The 21,037-nt window shown below is 45.7% G+C and overlaps 1 protein-coding gene across 2 annotated transcripts in view; it reads right to left on the bottom strand.

Moving 5' to 3' along the window:
* Positions 1-12,027: 12,027 nt before the first annotated feature.
* The window catches only part of PRTG (protogenin), an 85,288-nt gene continuing 76,278 nt past the window's right edge, over positions 12,028-21,037 (bottom strand). The window contains exons 17-20 of one of the 2 annotated variants that reach the window (XM_082198322.1): positions 20,784-20,904; positions 19,767-19,932; positions 17,117-17,218; positions 12,028-16,388 (exon numbers count right to left, since the gene is read on the bottom strand). In XM_082198322.1, the coding sequence (XP_082054448.1) occupies positions 16,035-16,388; positions 17,117-17,218; positions 19,767-19,932; positions 20,784-20,904 (743 nt within the window). In that variant the 3' untranslated portion in view covers positions 12,028-16,034. The remainder of the gene's footprint in view (positions 16,389-17,116; positions 17,219-19,766; positions 19,933-20,783; positions 20,905-21,037) is intronic. The other variant, XM_082198323.1, reaches the window with a different exon arrangement.

Raw genomic sequence — 21,037 nt, 5'->3', positions numbered from 1 at the left:
TGCGTGGAGACCCCCGGCGGGGGAGAAGGGAAGGAGCTCGCCGGGCAGCTCCGCCCGCGGCCTGGCTGGGCCCGGAGGGGCCGCCGCGACGCCCTCCGCAGGAAGGAGGCAGAGGCGGCCGCGCTACCGGCCCATCCCGGGACTCCACGTGTCGCCCAGAGGCGTGTGCACGCCGCCCGCTGCTGCTGCTGCTGCTGCTCCTTCGGCTCTGGAGGAGGCCGGTTTCCCCGCCCGGGGATTCGAGCAGCGGCTTCTTGCAAGCTCCTCGGGGCAGGGGCTCGGCCTCTGGCGCTCTGCGGGAAACGGAGGGGTCGGCCCCAGGACTTGGCACCGGAGGAAACGTGTCCGAAGGGCCGAGGTGTGCGACTACCGGCCCCTGCCACGCTGCTGCCCGCCCTTGTCTTCCAGGAGAGCCTGAGCTCCGTGGGGGGCGCCCGCTTCCTCTGTCCCTCCCGAGAAGGCTGCTCAAAGTCACTTGCTAGTTCCAAGAAGTTGGAAACACTTTGTTAAAAAAGGAACGTGCACATCTCCCTGAACTACAAAGGTTTTATGTCCCTGAACACCAAAATAAGATTTGGGCGTGTTCTGTAATTAATTGTCACTTTAGCAGCGCTGGGAGACAAACGTAAAGTAGAGGCACGTGGGCTGACTGGAGATGCAGTTGATCCAGTAGTTGATCCAGACTGAATAGATCTCCATGATCCCGGGACTCAACTCGCTTGAGTTCAGTGAGAATTTCCTTCATTCAAATTGACCATGCTTGTGAAACACTCATAAATGTGTGATGACATTGCAGTATTGTACACAAACCTTAAAAAAAGAAGGAACTGCCACCACAAAATATGCTTTGGGCCACCACAAATCTTATGCCCACCCATTCAGGGGTGTGACTTCTGCAGGCTGACATGGGATCCCACCTGTTCCAGAGCTTCCTCTGGGCCTATGGCATAGAGAAGGGCATCTGTACATGCCCACAATAGCTGAAATACATACATATGTATATAAAAAAGCAACCAGGTCCCACCCCAAATTATGCTTTGGGCCATCATACGTCATAAACCCACGTATCCAGGAGGGTGTCCTCTACAAGGGGGCATTGGATTCTGCCCAGCCCAGAGCTTTCTGTGGGCACATAGTACAATTAAGCACGTTTATGCATAGCCGAAATACGTTTTGAAAATTAAGTAACGGGGGATGGGCACTGCAAAATGTGCTTTGGGCCACCCGCAAATCATGCGTCCAGGAGACTGTCCTTTACAAGATGGCACTGGATCCTGCATGGCTGACATCTCCCAGTCCAATCGGTTTCAGAATGGCTTTTGAAGCTTTTATCCAGGAAGGTATAGAAACTGAGCTCTTGATCCCACCACAACCTGTTCTGGTTTGCTGGGTTCCACTTGCTGCCTACAGTCATTTTTTCACTACTGCCTCTAAGATCTTCCTCTGCTTTTCCTTTGCTTTCAACTGCTCCTCTGGGTCCCTGCTTGCTGCAGCTGCTTCAAAAGCCCCTTTCAGGACTCCGCTACATTCCTGTTCCTGAAGCCAGGATCCTGGCCCCAGCTGCTCAGACCAGGGCTCCTGCCTACCTGTCCAGCAGTTTCCTACCAAACCCAGGAGCTTCAGTGTGCCTTAGTTCTCCTTCCTCAGAAATGCCTGCTAAGACAGGCAATGTAGATTTTGCTACCTGACCTGTCTTATGGATATCCTTCACCTACAAACGGTAACCTCTACACCTGACTCCCTCTTCCCTGCATCTTTGAGCAGTTGTGCATTGTGTTTTTTGTTTCCTCGGGGGGGGGGGTGCATGACCATGTTTTAGAAGCCTCCCTGCCCAGCTGTGCGTGGCTCAGGCTTAGTCTGAGCCAAGAGACGAAGAGCATGGTTCCCTCTGATTCAGATCAGCAGGAGGAGACGCACTTGAGGAATCAGAGATGGGGAAAGGCTGTACAGGAGAGCCTGTTTGGTGAAGCCCCTTGCCTCTGCCTCCAGACCTGATGAGGCAGCAGGAGACCCTTCCCAGACTCTGGAGAATGAAGGAGACTCAGGCGCAGAGGCCAGTCCTGTTGTGACAGAGCATGAGAGCTCAGAGGAGGAGGAGGAGGAGAGTCAGGAATGCTATTCTAGGACAGGGATTCTTGAGAGCAGCTGATCTCAACCTCTGCTTAAAAGCTTGGTGGCTAGACGGGGAAACTTGTTGGAACAACCTTGCAGCTCCCAAACTCTTGGTACACATGTCAAACCTCCTCTGCACCATATGTGTGAAGCACTATTATGCCACTTGAAGAGTCATAACTTCCTTCAAAGAACGGCAGTTTGTTACGGGTGCTGAGCGTTGTTGGGAAACCTAAAATTCCCAGAGCTCCTTGGGAAGATGGGCTGTTAAGCCACTCTGAGCATCGTAGCCATGTGAGGGGAATAGGAGTCTCCTGACAACTTTCGGCCTAAATACCATACTATTTCCCCCATGATACATACTTTCGGGGAAGCCATGGCTAATAGTGCTTTAAATGTATGGTACGGATGTAGCCTGGGACTCTTCAACCTTTGTTCAACTGGGTTTATTATGGCTGCTCCTCTGTCTTGTAACAGCACCTGGACCGGATTGTGCTCCTCCCTCGCCTCCTGAGTTTGTACAATTTGACTGCCATGATAAGAGTTTTCTTCTTTATTTACAAGGAAACACCTTTGTTTGTTCTTAAGACGGAGCCAGGGAGCCATCCTAAGTAGCGCTGAGCACCTCCTCCATCTCCTGGTGGTTTGGTGTGGGTTGATTTAATCATGATTAGAATTAATGAGCTAACTTCCTCAAACCATATTGTTACTAAGTTATCCCCATATTGCTTTCATAGGTACGCATTGTTGCAGAACTAACCCCTGCTGGAGTGTTGGGATTTGTATACCTGTATTTTGATTGCCTTTTGTGTGTGCAATAAACACTCCTATTTTAAGACCCATGCAAGTCAATGGGCAAATCTGCCAAAGCACACTGTTGTTGCTCTCCAAAAGATCCTAATTCACGACGGTCCTAGAACATGTTTGTGAAGCTCCTGTCCCCTGCATTCTAATACAGTGGTACCTTGGTTCTCAAACGCCTTGGTACTCAAACGGCTTGGTTCTCAAACACCAAATACCCAGAAGTGTGCCAGTTTTTGAACGTTTTTCGGGAGCCAAACGTCCGATGCAGCTGTCAGCTATTGTTTCCAGGGCACCTGCACCAATCAGAAGCTGCGCCATGGTTTTCGAACATTTTGGAAGTCAAATAGACTTCTAGAACAGATTCATTTGGGCTTTTGTTTTTGCTATTTATTTTGCATTTTTGTTTTTGAGGCTTTTTTAGTTAATTTGTTTTTGTGACTGTGCGAAACCCAGTTCTGCTACTGATTGTTTGATTCTGTGACTATGAAAATGGATAAAAGCCCCCCATTCAAACAATGACTATCATCAGTGCAAGTAAGAAAAAAATGTAATTTTAATTTTTATCATCTACAATACTATCTTGATTATTGCTTTCAATTTATGTATGGATCAATACAGTGGTACTTCGGGTTAAGTACTTAATTCGTTCTGGTGGTCCGTTCTTAACCTGAAACTGTTCTTAACCTGAAGCACCACTTTAGCTAATGGGGCCTCCCACTGCCGCCACGCCGCTGGAGCACAATTTCTGTTCTCATCCTGAAGCAAAGTTCTTAACCGAGGTAATATTTCTGGGTTAGCGGAGTCTGTAACCTGAAGCGTATGTAACCTGAGGAACCACTGTATACAGAAGCACAAACACAGCCCCATACCCCAAAAGAAAGCACTACAGAAAAATGGCAGTTGCCCTTTGAATTTTAAATCTCCTTAGGAAACAGCAGCCTCTATAGAAAAAACAGTGTAAGTAGCAGGTCAGGCTCTGCGAAACACTTGTCCACACCTCAGCCATCAAACAGCAGGGGGCAAAGCAGAGACACACACCTTGTGGAAGTTGTTATTATTAAATGTATTTATTAAAGGTATATACTGCCCTTGGCGCTGAGGTCTAAACCACAGAGCCTAGGGCTGGCCGATCAGAAGGTCGGCAGTTCGAATCTCCGCGACAGGGTGAGCTCCCGTTGCTCGGTCCCTGCTCCTGCCAACCTAGAAGTTCAAAAGCACGTCAAAGTGCAAGTAGATAAATAGGTACTGCTCTGGCGGGAAGGTAAACGACGTTTCCGTGCGCTGGTCTGCTTCGCCAGAAGCGGCTTAGTCATGCTGGCCACATGACCCAGAAGCTGTACGCCAGCTCCCTCAGCCAATAAAGCGAGATGAGCGTCGCAACCCCAGAGTCGTTCGCAAGTAGACCTAACGGTCAGGGGTCCCTTTACCTTTTAGTGCCCTTAATCCACAGATCACAGTGCGTTGACATAAAAATGCAATATAAAAACACAAAATACATGAGAACAGCAAGAACAAAAAATAAACAGATAATCCACCCCATATAATTAATAATGTTCTTAATTAAGGCCTATAAACTGTCTTTTTAAGAATGAAAAACACTGTAAATGTTTGAATAAAATGTTTTTATAACAAAAGACTAAAGAAGGTTATCCACCCATAAATATAGGACTATGTGAACAGAAACTATTTGCAATAGCAAAGAGATATATTAATGTTGAGTCCACTGCTGACCAATTTTGACACCTTCAGCTAACAGCTCCAAGCCATGTACACAGATGGCCAACTGCCTGATCCGGGAGCTAAGGCAGGGGAATCCGTTGGTGGGGAAGTATGCCAGTGAATTTCAGCTGCTGGCACAGGAACTGGCCTGGAATCAGGCAGCTCTAGTGGGCCAGTTTCAAGAAGGGCTTTCAGACCCGGTTGTAAACGAACTAGCCCACACAGAGTGCACAGCCGACCTGCAAAACCTGATTCATCTGTGCCTCAGATTGATGACTGTCCTATCAATCTGATTCTTGGGTCTCAAATTCCAGTAGTCTGTCGGAACCTGAATGGGCTGTGTTACGCAAGTTCATCACCAAGAACCTGCAGAGATGTTTTATATGACCCTCTTCCTCACCAGCTGCTACTTCTGTACTATTTGTGAAAAAGTTGGGGGAGTTGTGGCTTTGCAATGACAACTGGCAGTTGTCTCGCTATATAGTGAAATTCATGTTAAATTGCTGTTTTTAGAAGTCTGGAATGGATTAATCAGTTTTGCATTACTTTCTATGGGAAAGTGCACCTTGGTTTTGGAACGCTTTGGTTTTGGAACGGACTTCTGGAACGGCTTAAGTTTGAGAACCAAGGTACCACTGTAGTTCTAGCGGCAGAATGCAGACAGGCATGTGTTGGGATGTTCAGAGACAAATTAGCACATCTGTAGTTCTGGCAAGATTTGGTGCAGTGCTGTGTTTTTCTCATTTCTGTCTTAGTGTGGTGACACACCACATAGTGTGTGGGTGTTGGAAAGAGTACTGGATGCTTCATTTTGAGATGTTTTTTCTAGAGATAGGCTGCTAGAAATATACTGCCAGAATTAGCCTTTAGAGAAATACGGTTAGTTTGCCTTGGTGTTCCAAGTGCAAACTGAAGGCGACACTTTTGGTGTCGAGTTGCAGCTCGGCATCCAAAGAAAAATCAGTCTCACACCATGATAGGTTCCGAAATATGGCTGCTCTCTAGGGCTATTGCAGCACAGCTTTTATTGTGTGAAATCAGAAAGATACAAAATACAAGCCAAGCAATTTGTTCTAGCCAGCAGATAAGGACCTTCGCACTAGCATCAGGCCATGCTACGTTAGCCAATCATATAGGACAGCACGAGCTGTTCACGCGCTGTTCATGCTCCAAGGATGCTTCTAGCTATGAAATCACCCTGCAACAATAAGAACTTTGCTCATGCTCTCATGTACAAGCAATCATTTTCCCACATGTCCCCTTTTCTTGTTTATATTATTAGAGGAAAAGAGGGACCATCATTCCAAATCGTACACTTCATTGCCTAAGCGTCTACACTTTGCAACATAAATTCCTCTTGTAACCCCTGTGGTGGGCCGTGGTCGGTACCACCATGCAGTGCATTGGGAAATCAAAGAGGGTATGCATTGAATGCAACAACACACCATAATGAAGCCAGCAATACATGCAAATACAATCAATAATATATTTCTTAACCATAATCCATTAGGCAACTGTCAGGGCTGCTACCCAGTCCCAGCTCACATAGGACCACGCTACCAGCGTTCACGTTATACAGGTTCCATTTTCAAACTGCAATGTGCAGCCCTACGTCTTCTATGTCAGGCCGGCGAAGATCCGTCTGAGTTTCCGCCTCTAGCACACCAGCTTAATACCCTAGCCTTGCTCCATCTCCTGCGCCTCTCCTTAACGTCTCTGGGTCCTTCTTCCTGGGGTTTCCCCCTGCTCTCCCCCCTTGCTCTGACCACTGGTGCTCCCTTCTGGGAATCCCCGGACTCACTGGACAGGCTCGGGGATCTCGGGTCGTAATCCCCACTCATCCCTCCTTCGTATTCCTCCCCCTCGCTCTCTGTTTCCTCCCTTCTCTGCGTCTCTGCTCCTGAACCCCTGACAGCAACCAAGAAAATAAGCAATCCCATGGATCAAAACCTTCAGGTGGATTCAAAGGATTATGGGCTATCATTTGTTCCATATAATCAATAGTAGCAGAGATATTGGTCGATTGATCAGTTATATACATGCAGCAATGAGAATGAATTAAGGCACAAATTCCACCTTTAGAAGCAAGGATCACATCTAAAGCATAATGATGTTGAAGAACTACATTTCTTATTTCTGACATTTCTTTGTTAATCATTTTTAAAGCCAAAATGGTGGAATTGAACAAATTTTCTGTCCAGTTTGCCAATTTATGCAGATCACGGTAGTTCATGGCTGCACCTAAAGAAGGCAGAAGGGACCTAGAGATGGCTGTCCCTGTATATTGAGAAATAGGTGATTGTACTTCCCTTCTGTTACGCAAACGGACCGTTGGGAGCTTATCTATTTTATACACCAAGGGTACCACTATACCTAACGTGCAGGTACCAGAAAAGGCAGAGGGGATTTCTTTGTAGGCACGTGTGCCACAAAGTAACCATAAATCAGATTGAAGCAAACATGTAGTTCTGCTGCTCTTTCTCATCCAGTCGAACCAAACATAAAAGTCTCTACACGCAGCTTGTTGTTCATAGGTCATGTAAGTTGTGACATTATTAATTAAAACCTTTGTTCTGCCACTCATGGTTGTAACATTAAGAAAACAAGAAGATCCATTAATGTATTCATATGTCCAATTACAATATGGATAATGACCTAAAATTTTTTTGCTATTGTGATTAAAATGAAAACAATAAGGAGCTAATTCTGCAAGCAACAAAACACAGGTGATAAACTTATACGATTGTCCTTCATATTATTGCTAATCTTATATGAAGCATTTATAGGAATGCTAGAATACCACCACCAACAAAAAAAAACCTCAAAGCTTTTTAAAGCTTTTCAAAATCATTTTTCTCAGCAGCTAAAAGGCACTAGCCAAGCATATTCCGCTTGCTGTAGCCAAAAAGATTGCAACAAGGTCGAGAACAGAGCCCATTGTCGCAGGCCTTGCTAAAGAACCATATTGCAACTTTCTGTCCGGGAACCATGCCAAAGCACAAAAATGACACAACTGGAAGACACTGAAATCCCTCACCCCCTCCCTTGCCAAGAGTCCACAATAGTGCCAAGACAGCCCTCTGTACATGTTCAGGGGAACACATCATAGGGCAGGACTCCTGAGGGAGGAGAAAAAAAAATCTCTGGGGGGTAAAATCCAAGTGATGTCAATAAGGATGAGAATGGTAAATTAGTCCAATGGCTGTTTCTGAGCAACCTGCGTGATATTTCGTAGCTCGATTATTGGCATGTAAAAACCACAATCCAGAAGAAGTCACACAACCATTTCTGCAGATACAGGAGCCCATTTGCTGTAAATAAGTCTGATGTATTGCTCCTTGTACTGCTGAGTCAAAAGTCCAAGCCCAACGAAACGTGATGACACAGATGGGATGGTTGCTATTAGGAGGCAGCAAAACTGTAATGATGTTTGGTGGTTGAAGTGGCTTCCCAGGGAAAAGGGGGGCCAATGCAGTAGGGATGAAGATGGCCTTTCAACGTGCCAGGAAACACTGGAACAGCTGTGGAAGAGCCTCTTCCATTGCAGAGGTGATTGTGATCTTGTCCGCTGGATCCTTATGTCCTTTAAGGGCAGAAAATAGTGGAGACAAAGTGGAGGTGGGCAGGTCCAAATAACTCTTTATCCAATTCAGCTGTCCAAGAATTTGTTGTAAATCCACCAGTCTAAGATAACCAGGAAACTGTAGTTGAGGCGTAACTGGAATGGCTGCAGATGGTGTCAGCTTGTGTCCCAGGTACGTAATGGGTAAAGTCCGCTGGATTTTTTCTTTAGCCACTGTCAATCCAACAGGTTGTAGCCTTTGCAGGATTTTGGGACACGGTGGAGGACAAGGCCGTGGCTAGCAGGCTGTGGCTAGCAGTGCCCACTGACTGGCAGGCTTTAAGCATATCAGCAATGGCTATATTTGATGTTGCCATTAGAAGGCGCAGCTCTTGCGTACAGTGCTCATTTGAATTATCAAACACAAGCTGGCGTACAATCGGTTCTTGTGCTGCCAGGTCCTGAACTTGCCACTTGAAGGTATTGTACAAGCGATCAACAAATTGTCCATAGAGCTTTGCAGGGCCCTGTCTGACGCTCCCCAATTGGCCATTGCGCTCATTCTTGTCATCAGGGACAGAGGCCAAAGCCTCCTGAGCTGAGGCTGTGGTGGCTGCCCAATACATAGGATCAAGTGCCAACTGTTGGGCAATAGGAAGAAAATTTCCTCCTCCCGTCAGCCCATCGAGAACATTGGTTTGGCTCAGCATGACGGGGGCTGAGGGTGCAGGAGCAATCACAGGAAAGAGATTTGGAGTATCAGAATCAAAAGGCAGCAACGGAGCGGTGGCACAGAGAGATCTTTGAAGAGGAATTGTAGGAGCGGTGCCAAATGCCTTGGGCGGAGGAGGTAGAATTTGAAGAATGCAGGGGAGTGACAGGAGGAGCCGAAGGGAAAATGTCCGGCGGTTTAGGAGGTAGGTTTGAGGCAGGCAAAGCAGGAGCGGGGAGGGCGGGCGAAGAAGTTGTGGCAGCAGCCAGAAGAATGTTTGAAGGAGTTAAGCACGACATAGCTTTGTAGACGTTACTCCAGGCATGCAAAACCTTGACATCAATCTGAGGATGATTTTGAAAGAAGTGTCCAATTTTTTTCCAATCGTCTAACTCCCAATTTCCGTCCTGGGGGAACCAGGGGCAGTGAGTGTCCAGGGCTTTTATAAGGGACTTAAGGTCAGCTTTCCGAACAGCAAGGTTGTTACTGGCCAAAAGGAATTTAAGGTCTTTATAAAAATTTTTCTGTGGTGCAGAGAGAGACTTTCCCATGATTGCAAGAGTTGCAAAAAGAGCAGGGAGCACTTACCGGAGGGATCCTTAGAAGGATGAGGGAGGCGCCTTTTTGCCCTGTCCGGGCGGAAGTAAGTGCTGATAAGTCCGTAACGTAGTCCAGAATCACATTCACACGGGAGCTCTCACCAGGGATCCACTACGTGGATGAACGACGCGTCTGCAGCCCTTGCCAGGCGAGGTGAGGCTGAACGTTGTTTAACAGCATGAAATCCAAAAGAAATCACACGGGAGCACTCACCAGGGATCCACTACGTGGATGAACGACGTGTTGGTGAGTGCTGAATAATGAAAAACAACGTGAAGTCCGAAGGCAGTCACACGGGGCACCAATTGTCGAGTTGCAGCTCGGCATCCAAAGAAAAATCAGTCTCACACCATGATAGGTTCCGAAATATGGCTGCTCTCTAGGGCTATTGCAGCACAGCTTTTATTGTGTGAAATCAGAAAGATACAAAATACAAGCCAAGCAATTTGTTCTAGCCAGCAGATAAGGACCTTCGCACTAGCATCAGGCCATGCTACGTTAGCCAATCATATAGGACAGCACGAGCTGTTCACGCGCTGTTCATGCTCCAAGGATGCTTCTAGCTATGAAATCACCCTGCAACAATAAGAACTTTGCTCATGCTCTCATGTACAAGCAATCATTTTCCCACATTTTGGGACCAGGAAGAAGAGAAAGAAATGTGAGAGCACCCACTTGGGAAAGGTTGGGATGCAAGCAAAAGTAGGAGATATAAAGTGAGTCATCAAATTGGGCAATTAGGACCCCCATTCTAAAAGAGGTACGCAGTGTGCTGTTGAAAAGGTGAGCAGCGCGTGGGAGGGGACAGCCTTTGAGGGACCTTATAATGTAGCTGAGCAGCAAGGGGTGTGTGTGTGTGTCTGTGCACAAATTTGTGATGGGAAAAAACCAAAACAGGAAGTGTCTCAAGATGAAGGTTGAGGTGCTGGCTATGGCGAGGCTTCATTGCAAGAGTGCATAATAAACATTTTTAAAGTCTGAATACCATTGGCTTATGAAAATGGTCTAAACTTCTGGTAAATAAAAATACTCAGTTCATACCAAATTGTGCAAAATACTCAAAGGGCCTTTGTTGAGAAAGCCAAGAAGTAGGGGGCATAACCATGTGAAAGCGGAGTACCTCCTTATATGGATTCTTATGATGGTATGGGGGAACACTGCTGAGAGACTATTTTGTCTTCCCAAGAATGGTCCTGATGTCCTTATTTCAGCTTCCTCCCTCACTTGCTCCATGCAAACCCCCTCCCCAAAGTATTGACCCATCAAAGAAACTGCAAGGACAATTACTCCTTGAAAGAAAAAAGGAAAACTTTTACTAAAGGAAACTTTTATTTAAACTGTGCAATCCATCAGTATTAGACAGCAGTTTTATAAACATTTTGGCATTTAAATTTCTACTCATTTTTGGCATGACATTTGTGCTAGTATAAGAACAAGCCTGAGGGGTGGGGAAGAGGAGAAACACACCAAGGTTTAACATTCACTATAATGCTATTTTTTAAAAAAAGAATTTCGTTTAAAAAAAATCCACATTATTAAACAAAACATTAAAAAATACATTGAAAAAGGTACATTCATTATCAAGGCAAACACCAGCTGCCCTCATGCAATGGAATTCACAGAGCTGATCCCCTGAGTCAAATATAAAATTAATATAATTCAGCTTTGTCCTCCATTTGCCAGTCAGCTGTTGCTGCCCTTACCAGAAACAGCAGAAGGAGCGCCGGGAGCCAGAACACCCTTCGCAAAAGAAATATAGCTGGACTCCCGCACTTGCAGTTCATTCACATATTTAAAAATACAACAGAAACAAAAAAAATATTTTTGTTTTTCAAAAGCCTAGGTTTCACGAACAAGCCATTTACCAAAAGCACAAGGTGGGTTTAAGGGATGTGTATGTGCACAAAAGATAGAAGGAAAAACAACAAATTCCTACTGGGTCCAAATCATGCTCAGATCAGATTCAAATTTGTGGATCTGGTTTGAGCAAGATGTTTTATAGTGGGAGTGTGGCTGCGTCTGCTTGGCCATATCTTGGCTTAAAAAGTTATGAGTGAATGCAGCTCCTTTGCTCCTAGCTAGCAAACTTGGAAGTCTTCAATTAACCACTGTTTCCTGTTTTATCCAAACTGGGAAACTATGGTTATCAGCTTTGGAATAAGACAGGATGCTGAACCATGGTTTGAAGCTGTGTTAACATCCTAGTTGGTTCCAAAGCTGGTAACCACAGTTTCCTGGTTCAGAAAAAAAGATAAACTAAAGGTCAATCAAAGGCTTCCTTGGTTCAGCCACAGCGACTGTGTACACAGAGCAAAGGCATATTCATAACCAGCAGCTGTTATTTAATCTTAAGTGGTAGAATAACTAAAAGGAACAAATTTGTAAAGCTATCACAGGGAAATGCTTTAAATTTTCTAACTTTACCAGAAATAGTGCCAGTGCAGAGGTTGGGTAGATGTGTCTTTAGAAAATTCTTGCACTTGGCCCAGTGGCGGATTCTCACAGTACAGCACATGCCCGACATGAGCCAGGCAGGCTTTTCAAATCACGCCAGTTTCCTTAAAGACCTAAAAGATTGCACACATACACACGCTCCTTACGCCAGCCCTGGCTTTTGGGTTGACATCACACTGAAAATATATAATCTGGACCTATGCTCATCCTCTAACACATATTTGGAAAAATTGGCCACTACACAAGGGAGAGAGTCTTCCCACCTCCAGAACTTGGGGTCTGTGGACAGTCATCACCAAACTAGATAAAATTCTGCCTGCACATTTTGCTCACAAATACCAGAGGTAAGAATAACAAGCGCAAAGCCTGCTCCTTGGACATCATGGCATCAGCATTATTGCCACACGGTCATGAGGCTGCCATTGGGGGCAAGCACCACTTATGCCCCCTGGGGCCACTCTTTTGGTGTCTTAGCATTGAGACCAATGGGACTACTCCACAACATGCACTTTCCAGATAGCATCATTTCCACCCAATTCAGATCCCACTGGAATAAAAAATGGTTCTCTGTTGGCTCTTCAGAGGTAAAGGAAATGACAGTTTTACTCAGCTATCTTTTGGACATTTTTAAAGGCCAAGGAAATTCACATTCTAGAAGAAGATAACTTTTGTGATAAAGGAGAGCCCCAAGAAAGAGTCATTCTTGAAAGTTGGCTGGCTCACAACCCCTTCGAGGACTCAGCAGCGGAAGCTGCTCCCATAGCCATCACACCCTGGGATAAAGAAGGGTCTAGAATTATCCTTGGTTTTGCCATATGGTGATTCAAAGGCAGAGCACGTGCTAAGCGCCTCTCTGGATGCAGGCTGGAGGGACACATTATAATATAATGCTAACTCAAAAAAAAAAAAAAAGGGCAAAGAGACCTACCTAACACATCATGCCTCTATACTGAGGTAACCTTAAATATCTTTGGTTTTTTTCTTCATTTGCTGCTAAGTAGTACTTGAATAAAAGCTATTTCTTTACTGGCAGATCACCTTGTGGATAAAGCCACTCTCTTTAGTTCACTGGATATCTTTGGAAACTGAGGCAATTAACCCGCTGTCTGACTGACAAGAATTCCAGTAGAAGACACGTGTGAGGTAAAAGTAGTATCTTTACTCAGATGAGCCAAGATTTGCCCACACAAATGCAGGCAGACTTTTAATTTTCACAGAGCTCTTTGTGAAGCCTCACAGAGTCCCGTGTAACTTGAAAGCTATCGCAACCTTATCCCAGTCTAAAATGCTCAGGGCAAGAGAGATTGCGAAGCATCTTCCAGCCTAAGGGCCCAACAATGGCAGCCACCATCTACTACGGTTCCCACAGCCGCGCCTGCTCCTCTTGATTATTCCCAGAGCAGCCGTGGAGCTTGATGGGTCTTTGGCATGAAACTGCTGAGGAGGGGGATCTATTGGCATCACCCAACAGCATCAGGAAGGGGTCAAAAAGTGTCAGTACTTCACAGCAAACAAGTCTTTGGGAGAAGAAAATGGTTACCTTGGCATATCAGCCATTGCTAAGAGGCTCGCCAAGGATGCCAGGAGTTTCACGGCATGAACCGTGCCACCTTTTGTCTCCTGGCTTCAAGCAGCGCACTCTCCACTGTGCCCGACACAGCTTTGTCCAATGAGACCAAAAATAAAATCTTTGGTGAGACAAGTTTCTTTTTCTTCAGCAAGTAAATATATATATATATAACACATTTTAAAATATTATAATGTATCTAATACTGGACTGTTAAAAGAGCTTAGTTGCTGAAGAAAAGGAAAACAAAATTACACTTGAAAGTCTTTGGAGATTTTATATGCTGAAAAGGTCTTATTTCAATTTTCTTTAAAGGCTGTCTTTTGTAACAATAAAGATAGTTAACATTGTAGAACTAATTTGGACCATAAACTCCTACAGTCCATAGAGGCCCCTTCTCGTTTGGTTCTCTCCTCCTTTTGGTTAGTAACTACTTAGGTAATAAAATGTATGCAAACCTATAGTTTTAACTAGCTCAATTCCCATTATTATTTTTTTGGAAAATATGCAGCTTTCTTCTCTTTTCTACAGAAAATTCTTTGGTACAAGATTATTATCATCTTTAAAGCCTTTGTGTCAAGAAAATTGTGAAAGGTGAACAGGTCTTGTCTGGTACAGCGCTAGCAAACACACACCTGCATTCTAAAGATCTACAGAGGCCAATTCACCAAAGAAAAATGAAAAAGGGTAGGTGGGGAGAGATCTGTTAGTTCCCCCTCCTCTTCCCCAAACATACCTGCATACTGGCTCCCATTTTAATATGGCACAAGTGGACATTTTTTTGCTGTCCGCAACAGAACCAGGGGTTGCCCTGGGAAGTTAATTGCCAGTATTGCGTTCTTTGGAAAAAGAAATGAATTCTGATTGGGGGAGAGGAGGGGGAGATCTCTATTGACTGGCTCCCAACTTTGGTGAATATAGCCCTCTCTCTCTCTCTCACTTGCTTTCTCATTCACTCTCTCGCATTCTCTCCCAAACTTAAAAACAAAATAATACACAATACCCTGTCAGTTTGCCTCACATTGCTGCAAGACAGCTTAAAAAGTAACAAACTGCGCCCTGAGTACGGGAAAACAATAATACTAGAATAACTTTAAAAGGAGGTAGTATAAAACAGGAGTTGTGTGGGTATGAGGTGGCAGAAACAGGTGCCCCCCTCTTCTGAGAAGCTGTTCAGCTCAATCTCTGGCTCCTTTGTTCTAAGAGAGGCCTTGGCAGAGCTCAAGCTGGCCTGTGGAAGGACCGAACGCTTTTCATAGAATCACAGAATTGTAGAGTTGGAAGGGATGTGGTCCAATCCCCTGCAATGCAGGGATCACAGCATCTGAATCTGAAGCAAGGAGCCCTGAGCAGGGTTGGGGAGCCCAGGACTGGCCAGAAACAGACCTATGGGAAGAGTTTCTGAGCACTTGAGACCCTTTGCACCCCACAACCTGCAGAGCACATTTAAGGCATCTTTCTGTTCTCTGAAGCAACTTCATGAAGACTAAAAAAGGCATAAGGCAAAACAGTGATTTCATAAGATATCTATATAGTGAAAGGCACCATTGCTCTGAAGCATGAGGAAACACTCCCTTTTTAGCATTACCTGCCTGATGGGTGCAAGTCAAGGAATAGGGAGTAACGGCTGGGCCCGAGCGATTCGCCACAGCATATCCTGACCAAAAAATGCTCGGCTGATGTGATCAGAAGAAGAAGGCACTGTCTGAGGCAGGTTGGGGGAAAGGAGGGAGATGTGACCCTCAAGTCTCAAAAGGAAAGCAGTTCAGTGTTTGGGAGCCCAGGGGTTGGCTTTTACTGGCCCCCTCCCAGGGCTGCAGCCCTGAAGGCAAAACAACTCAACAGGCCCTGGCCTCTTGTGAAGCAGTCATAAGAGTCTGGGCTCCCTCGCTAGGCAACCTTCTAGGGGGTTTGGCAGAAAAGGCTGCAGTCAGATTCCAGTCTGGCCCTGGTCCTCTGCTCCTGCCCCATGGAGAGGCTTCCCCCGCCTTTTCCTCAAAGCCAGAGCTTCAGCTGAACATCCCTGCTCACCTGCCAACACAACTCCTTTGGATCACACACACACATTCACACCCTACACATAAAATGGAGGGAAAATACATGGGACTACTAGGAAGTTATCGTCAGTTATGTAGCCGAGACCAACTCTCAACACAAAAAAACATGAGGTAATGCCACCCGGCAAACTGAGGTAGATATTCAAGCAAAGGGGTCACCCTTGCTCCAGTGATAGATATATAGATATATAGATATATAAAAACTTCTCTTCTTCGCTCTACTCAGAAATCCGTACTTTCCTTTCACATTGTTGAGCACTGAACATTCAAAAAGCGTGAGTTTTAACACATTTCTTAAAAAAACAAAAATGGTCGACAGAATTGCGGGATCGCCTGTTGGCCACTCAGGGTTCCCACTTAAAGCTTTGGCTCTTTGTTCATTGTCCTTTGAACAGACACACACAGACATACAGACACAGACACACACACGCCGCTCTGGGGGCAGGCTCAGTTTTGTCCTGCAGGCGGCAGCTGGAGAAGTGGCGGCGGACTTTGGTCGGGAGGCTCTTCGGAGGCACTCGGGAGCGGACACACGGGGGCACTGCCTGCAAAGGAATCAGGGGTCACTGGAGTAGCACTGACGCCCGCAGAGAGGTGAAGTTCTTCGTTGGACTCATGAGAGAACCTTCCAGAATCACCGGTTTCGTGGCTTTCTTCACTGTTTGCTGAATGCTCTGTGTCAGCAACGATGCTGTACGCAGCCTGGTAGTTCGGCTTTTGCTCTGGGGAGGCATCTTTGCCAATGAGGACGGCAGTGCCTGACTGATACAAACACACTGCTTTTGTAAAACATCTCTGGGTCTGGAAGAAACACAGGGAGGAAAAACATTACACAAAAATAAAGGTGCCTCTAAGGCAGAAGAGACCAAAATAGAATACAGGCAACACCCAAAAGCTCTGCTGGTAAAAGGTGAATACTGAGATCCAGCGTAGGAAACACATGCCCAATTTTGGCCTTCTGGGGGTCCAAACTGGCTCACGAGGCCATTTCTCTCCCAAACCATGCCTATCTTTTGAAGTCAGTTGGAAATACCTTCCTGCTTCACTACCTCATAGTAGAGCAAGCTGGAGACTGGAATAAACTGCAAAGAACAACATCTTCTCTGACTACGGCTGGTCCTACCATGAGGTTGTCACCTCAGGTGGCAGATGCTGGAGAATGGGGATTGGCTGCAAGGTGTGGGAAAATACAGCCCCATGTGCCACACAGCCTCCCCGGACCTCAGGTGTGGTGCAAATACAGTATGCCGTGTTGAGGTAAGATTCAACTGCCAATCAAGTCTGATTCGGCACACAGGATGGGGAGAGCTGCCATGAGGCGCTTTGCATCAAGCAGCAAATTATCTTGAGCCAACCCTGTCTCCAGCCAAAGGAAAGAGAAGCTCTTGAGCTATATGAGATTTGAGGATTGCCCTTGTGATTAGTTCACTTCACAAAATGCCCCAACACAAGATATCAAGGCAGAAATTCAGAGCCACTCTCAAGCCTGAAGAGCCCAGGAGGCAGAATACACTCAGTCATTCTCTTACCTCTTCTGACTTCCCTCTCTTAGAGTCTTGAAAGAAGAGCCATTTCCTGGAACTCTTCTTTGCAATTGGCCCATAGCTGTTTATAATTAGATTGGTACCACCCTAAGAGATAGGGGAGGAAACCTTACGTTACTCAATGGAAAAAGGATTTGGCTGAAATTAAAACAAGTCCCTCAGAACTCAACTCTAAAACTTTACAAAAAATATTAACTCCAGCAATTTCTGCTCTCTCTTGGAAGCAGATTGGCTTAAACTGCAATACTATGCACACTTACCTAGGTGTAAGCTCAACTGAACACAGTGGGACTTACTCCTGAGTAAACATGCATAGGACTGTGTTTGAAACCTTGCAAATTCTTGCATTCAACCCCTTCCCCCCAAACACCCACAAAAGTCTGCTTGATTTCCATTGAGAGGACATTTAGTCTACAGCAAAGTCAAAAGTAAAGAGCACTTGTGAGAAGGGCAACTTTTGTGGGGCTGTAATTTTAGACCACGTGTTTCTAAGGAAAGAGGCTATTTTAATGAGGTGGATGCAGACTGGAAGCAGAAACAGTGAGCTTTGTGCTCTTGAAGGTAGCCTTGACATGCTGCTGCTGTTCCCCAAAAGCCACTGGAGAAGGAAGAGCAGAAGTCTTCTGACAGCCACTGGCTTCTCTGGAAGAACTCACCTTCTGAATAAGTTGGAGAATGTTACAGATGGGGCAGGGGGGAGCCCTAGAAAAACATCAGACCATCTCTGTCTAGTATCAAATGCTCTTGGCGGGTTCAAGGATGATAGGCTTTCTACAAAATGTAACATGGATTATCCTAGACCAGTGGCGCATGAACGTTTTCCCTCACAGACCACTTTAAAATTATGGACGGTCTTTGCGGACCACCCAATTATTTTTCTGCCTGTTGTAGCAGTTGCAATGTGCTGGATTAAGTGGTTTTTAATAGTGACTTTATTGCTTTTTTATTTCTTATATTGTATTTTATTGTATTACAATTTCAGTTCCATAAAATTCAAATTGTAATACAATATAAGAAATAAAAGCGGCAACAAAAATACAAATAAAATCACCATGACTATTTAATGTGGACGCGCCACAGATCACCCAAATGAAGCTCCAAACCACTGGTGGCACATGGGCCACAAGTTGGGAACCCCTCCCCTAGACACATTTCCATGTGGCTTCAGGCCTGGTTTTGGGGACTTGGGGTGCTTTGGGGAAATCTTTACCTGGGAGCTGAAGAGAATGAGCTTTTCTGTAGAGTTTCAGTACCATTGACTCTGGTATGTTTCTGGATCCCTTGACAGGATGGGCTTGGGAGGCCCTGGTTTCTGTTGTCCCTGTCCTTTCTTAGGGATCATTTTTTGAAAGGGGGGGGGGGCTTCTGTCCAGTGCCTTAGACATCTGCTGTCAGCAACAAGCAGGTGACACATAGCTCTGTTTCTCTTTTTCATCAGATATGCCCTGAACTTGGAGGTCTGGCGCAAGACTTTTTGTTGCTTGCAAATGGCATCCCTACCAATAGTGAATAGCAGCAAAAGCTGGACAAGTCACTTTGACACCTGAGGGGTGGGAGAATCCCACAGACACTTCTCCCACTCCATGGCATGATCATTGGCCCTCCTAGCTAGGGGTGATGGGAGTTGCAGTCCAACAGTAGCTGGGGACCCAAATTTGAGAAACACTATATTAAATGCATCTAAGTTGGGTGTGCCAGCTTATCTTTGAAGTCCTAAAAAGCTTGGCTCTCGGGCATGGGTAGGCAAACTAAGGCCCGGGGGCTGAATCCGGCCCAATCACCTTCTAAATCCGGCCTGCGGATGGTCCAGGAATCAGAGTGTTTTTACATGAGTAGAATGTGTCCTTTTATTTAAAATGCATCTCTGGGTTATTTGTTGGGCCTGCCTGGTGTTTTTTACATGAGTAGAATGTGTGCTTTTATTTAAAATGCATCTCTGGGTTATTTGTGGAGCATTGGAATTTGTTCATTCCCCCCCCAAAAAAATATAGTCCAGCCCCCCACAAGGTCTGAGGGACAGTGGACTTGCCCCCTGAGGCTCCTGTCCTGCTATATCAGCCTGACCACACCCAAAGAGAGCCTTTTCTGTATCTCTGTGACTGAGACACAATTAGTTGGGATGAGGAGTGAGGCTCCATAGAGGCTACAGATGGTCCTGGGAATGGCTTACTTCTTGAGAGCCATTTGTCTTCCCCCACTTAAGATCTATGGCTTTTAAATGTGTTTGAGGGAGGGGTGTTATTGGTTTGTTATTGTTTTTTTGTGTGTTCTCATTTTGTATTTTTATGTTGTAAACTTCCCTATGCTCTTTGGATGAAGGGTGCTATAAAACTTCAATAAATAATAATTTTTTGGTGACTAGTTAACTTTCCTGTTCCAGACAGCACTGGTCTCCCTGGGCAGACTATTTTCATGTGACCCTCATTTTTTAAATGTTTTTATCCATCAAGCCTGCTTCCATTTTTGTGCTGCTTCATTCCTTTTATGAGACTGTTTTGCTTCTAATTATTGTAAGCTGTCCTGTGTGGTGCAAATCCCTTGGCAGGCTGGGATGTGTGTGTAAATTTTCTGAATAAACAAGCAAAAGCAAAGAAAGTGAAGGCAGCAGGAGCCCAGAAAAGACAGGCCGTTGTACCTTGGCATCCAGGAAGCTGCTTCCCGCCATCATTGGCTGTAGAGATTCCTCATTCTCAGCAAGGTCTTCTATGCTCTTGCCCACCTCATTGGCACCCATGGAAGAGATGCTGCTGTGAGAGTGCTGGTGGGACGCTTGATGGATGCTTTTGGGGGCTGACGTTTTCCTGTTCAATGTGGAGCAGGAAGGAAAGTGAGACTTAAGACAAGCAGGCTAGGCTGAGGCAAATTCCTTTCGATCTTGCATGCCTACATCCTGTTAGATCAGGAGAGAGGATTCTTTGGCCCTCCAGATGTTGCTGGATGATGGGAGTCGGAGGCTAATAACATCTGCAGAGCCAAAGATTTCCCAGCCCTGTTAAAAGCAACCAACTGCAGTGATTTATGAATGGAACCAAACTCTCTGGGATTCATCTGGCACTGGACTTTAGATTGCAGGTGTCTGGGTGTGTTCATGGGCTTGAATATTTACAAAGCTCTCCAGTAAATACAATACAAAACCAAACCAAACCACAACACTCCCTACAAGGTTCTACCCTTGCCTTCTTCCACCCTAAACTACAGTAATTTGTTTTTCAGCATTTGAACAGGTGATCCTCACTCCATCCCCAACCACAGCCTGAAATGGGCCAGCCTGCCAAAAGCTGCCATACGCGACTCTTCAGCTTGTGTATATTCTGGCTCCAGATCCCAGGAGTTTTAAGACCTGGGGTATGTAAGCAAAACAGTTTTGTACTGCAAATCCAGACACATCTCAGGTAAGCTTCTCTAAGCAGAAGAGCTCGCATGTCCACAGCATGCAAGCAAGTGTACTGTCTCAAGGGTCATGGGCTTCAGACTTCCCCTCCCACAGATTCCACTCAGGGCCTGAGCCTGGGAGCCCACTGCTGTCACAATACTGAATTGCTCCAAGTGAGAAGTGTCCAAGGTCCCTCCCCCAACCTCACCGGACCCTCGTTTCTGTGGGTGCTTCAATGGTAGCACTTTGGAAGCACCTAGCTGCCCCCTCCAAGCTTACCTGGCTTTGCTGCGATAGATCAAGATGAGGATGCAGATCAAGATGCACGTCAGGGCAATGCAGACACCTGCAATGATGCCTGTCATCGACTTCTGGTCCAGCTGGTAATAGCCGGAATTAGCTGCAAGGAAGAAAGCAACACCCAGGTCTATCATTTGCGTGCCCTTTTTGTAGCACAATTTCTGGGCACCCCTTGCAATTGAAAACACAAGAAGCATCAGCTACGGACATCAGGGAATCCTGAGGAAACTAAC

This window comes from Podarcis vaucheri (assembly GCF_965113315.1).
Source record: "Podarcis vaucheri genome assembly, chromosome: 14".
Taxonomy (NCBI): domain Eukaryota; kingdom Metazoa; phylum Chordata; class Lepidosauria; order Squamata; family Lacertidae; genus Podarcis; species Podarcis vaucheri.
This window is presented reverse-complemented; position numbering and strand designations above follow the sequence as displayed.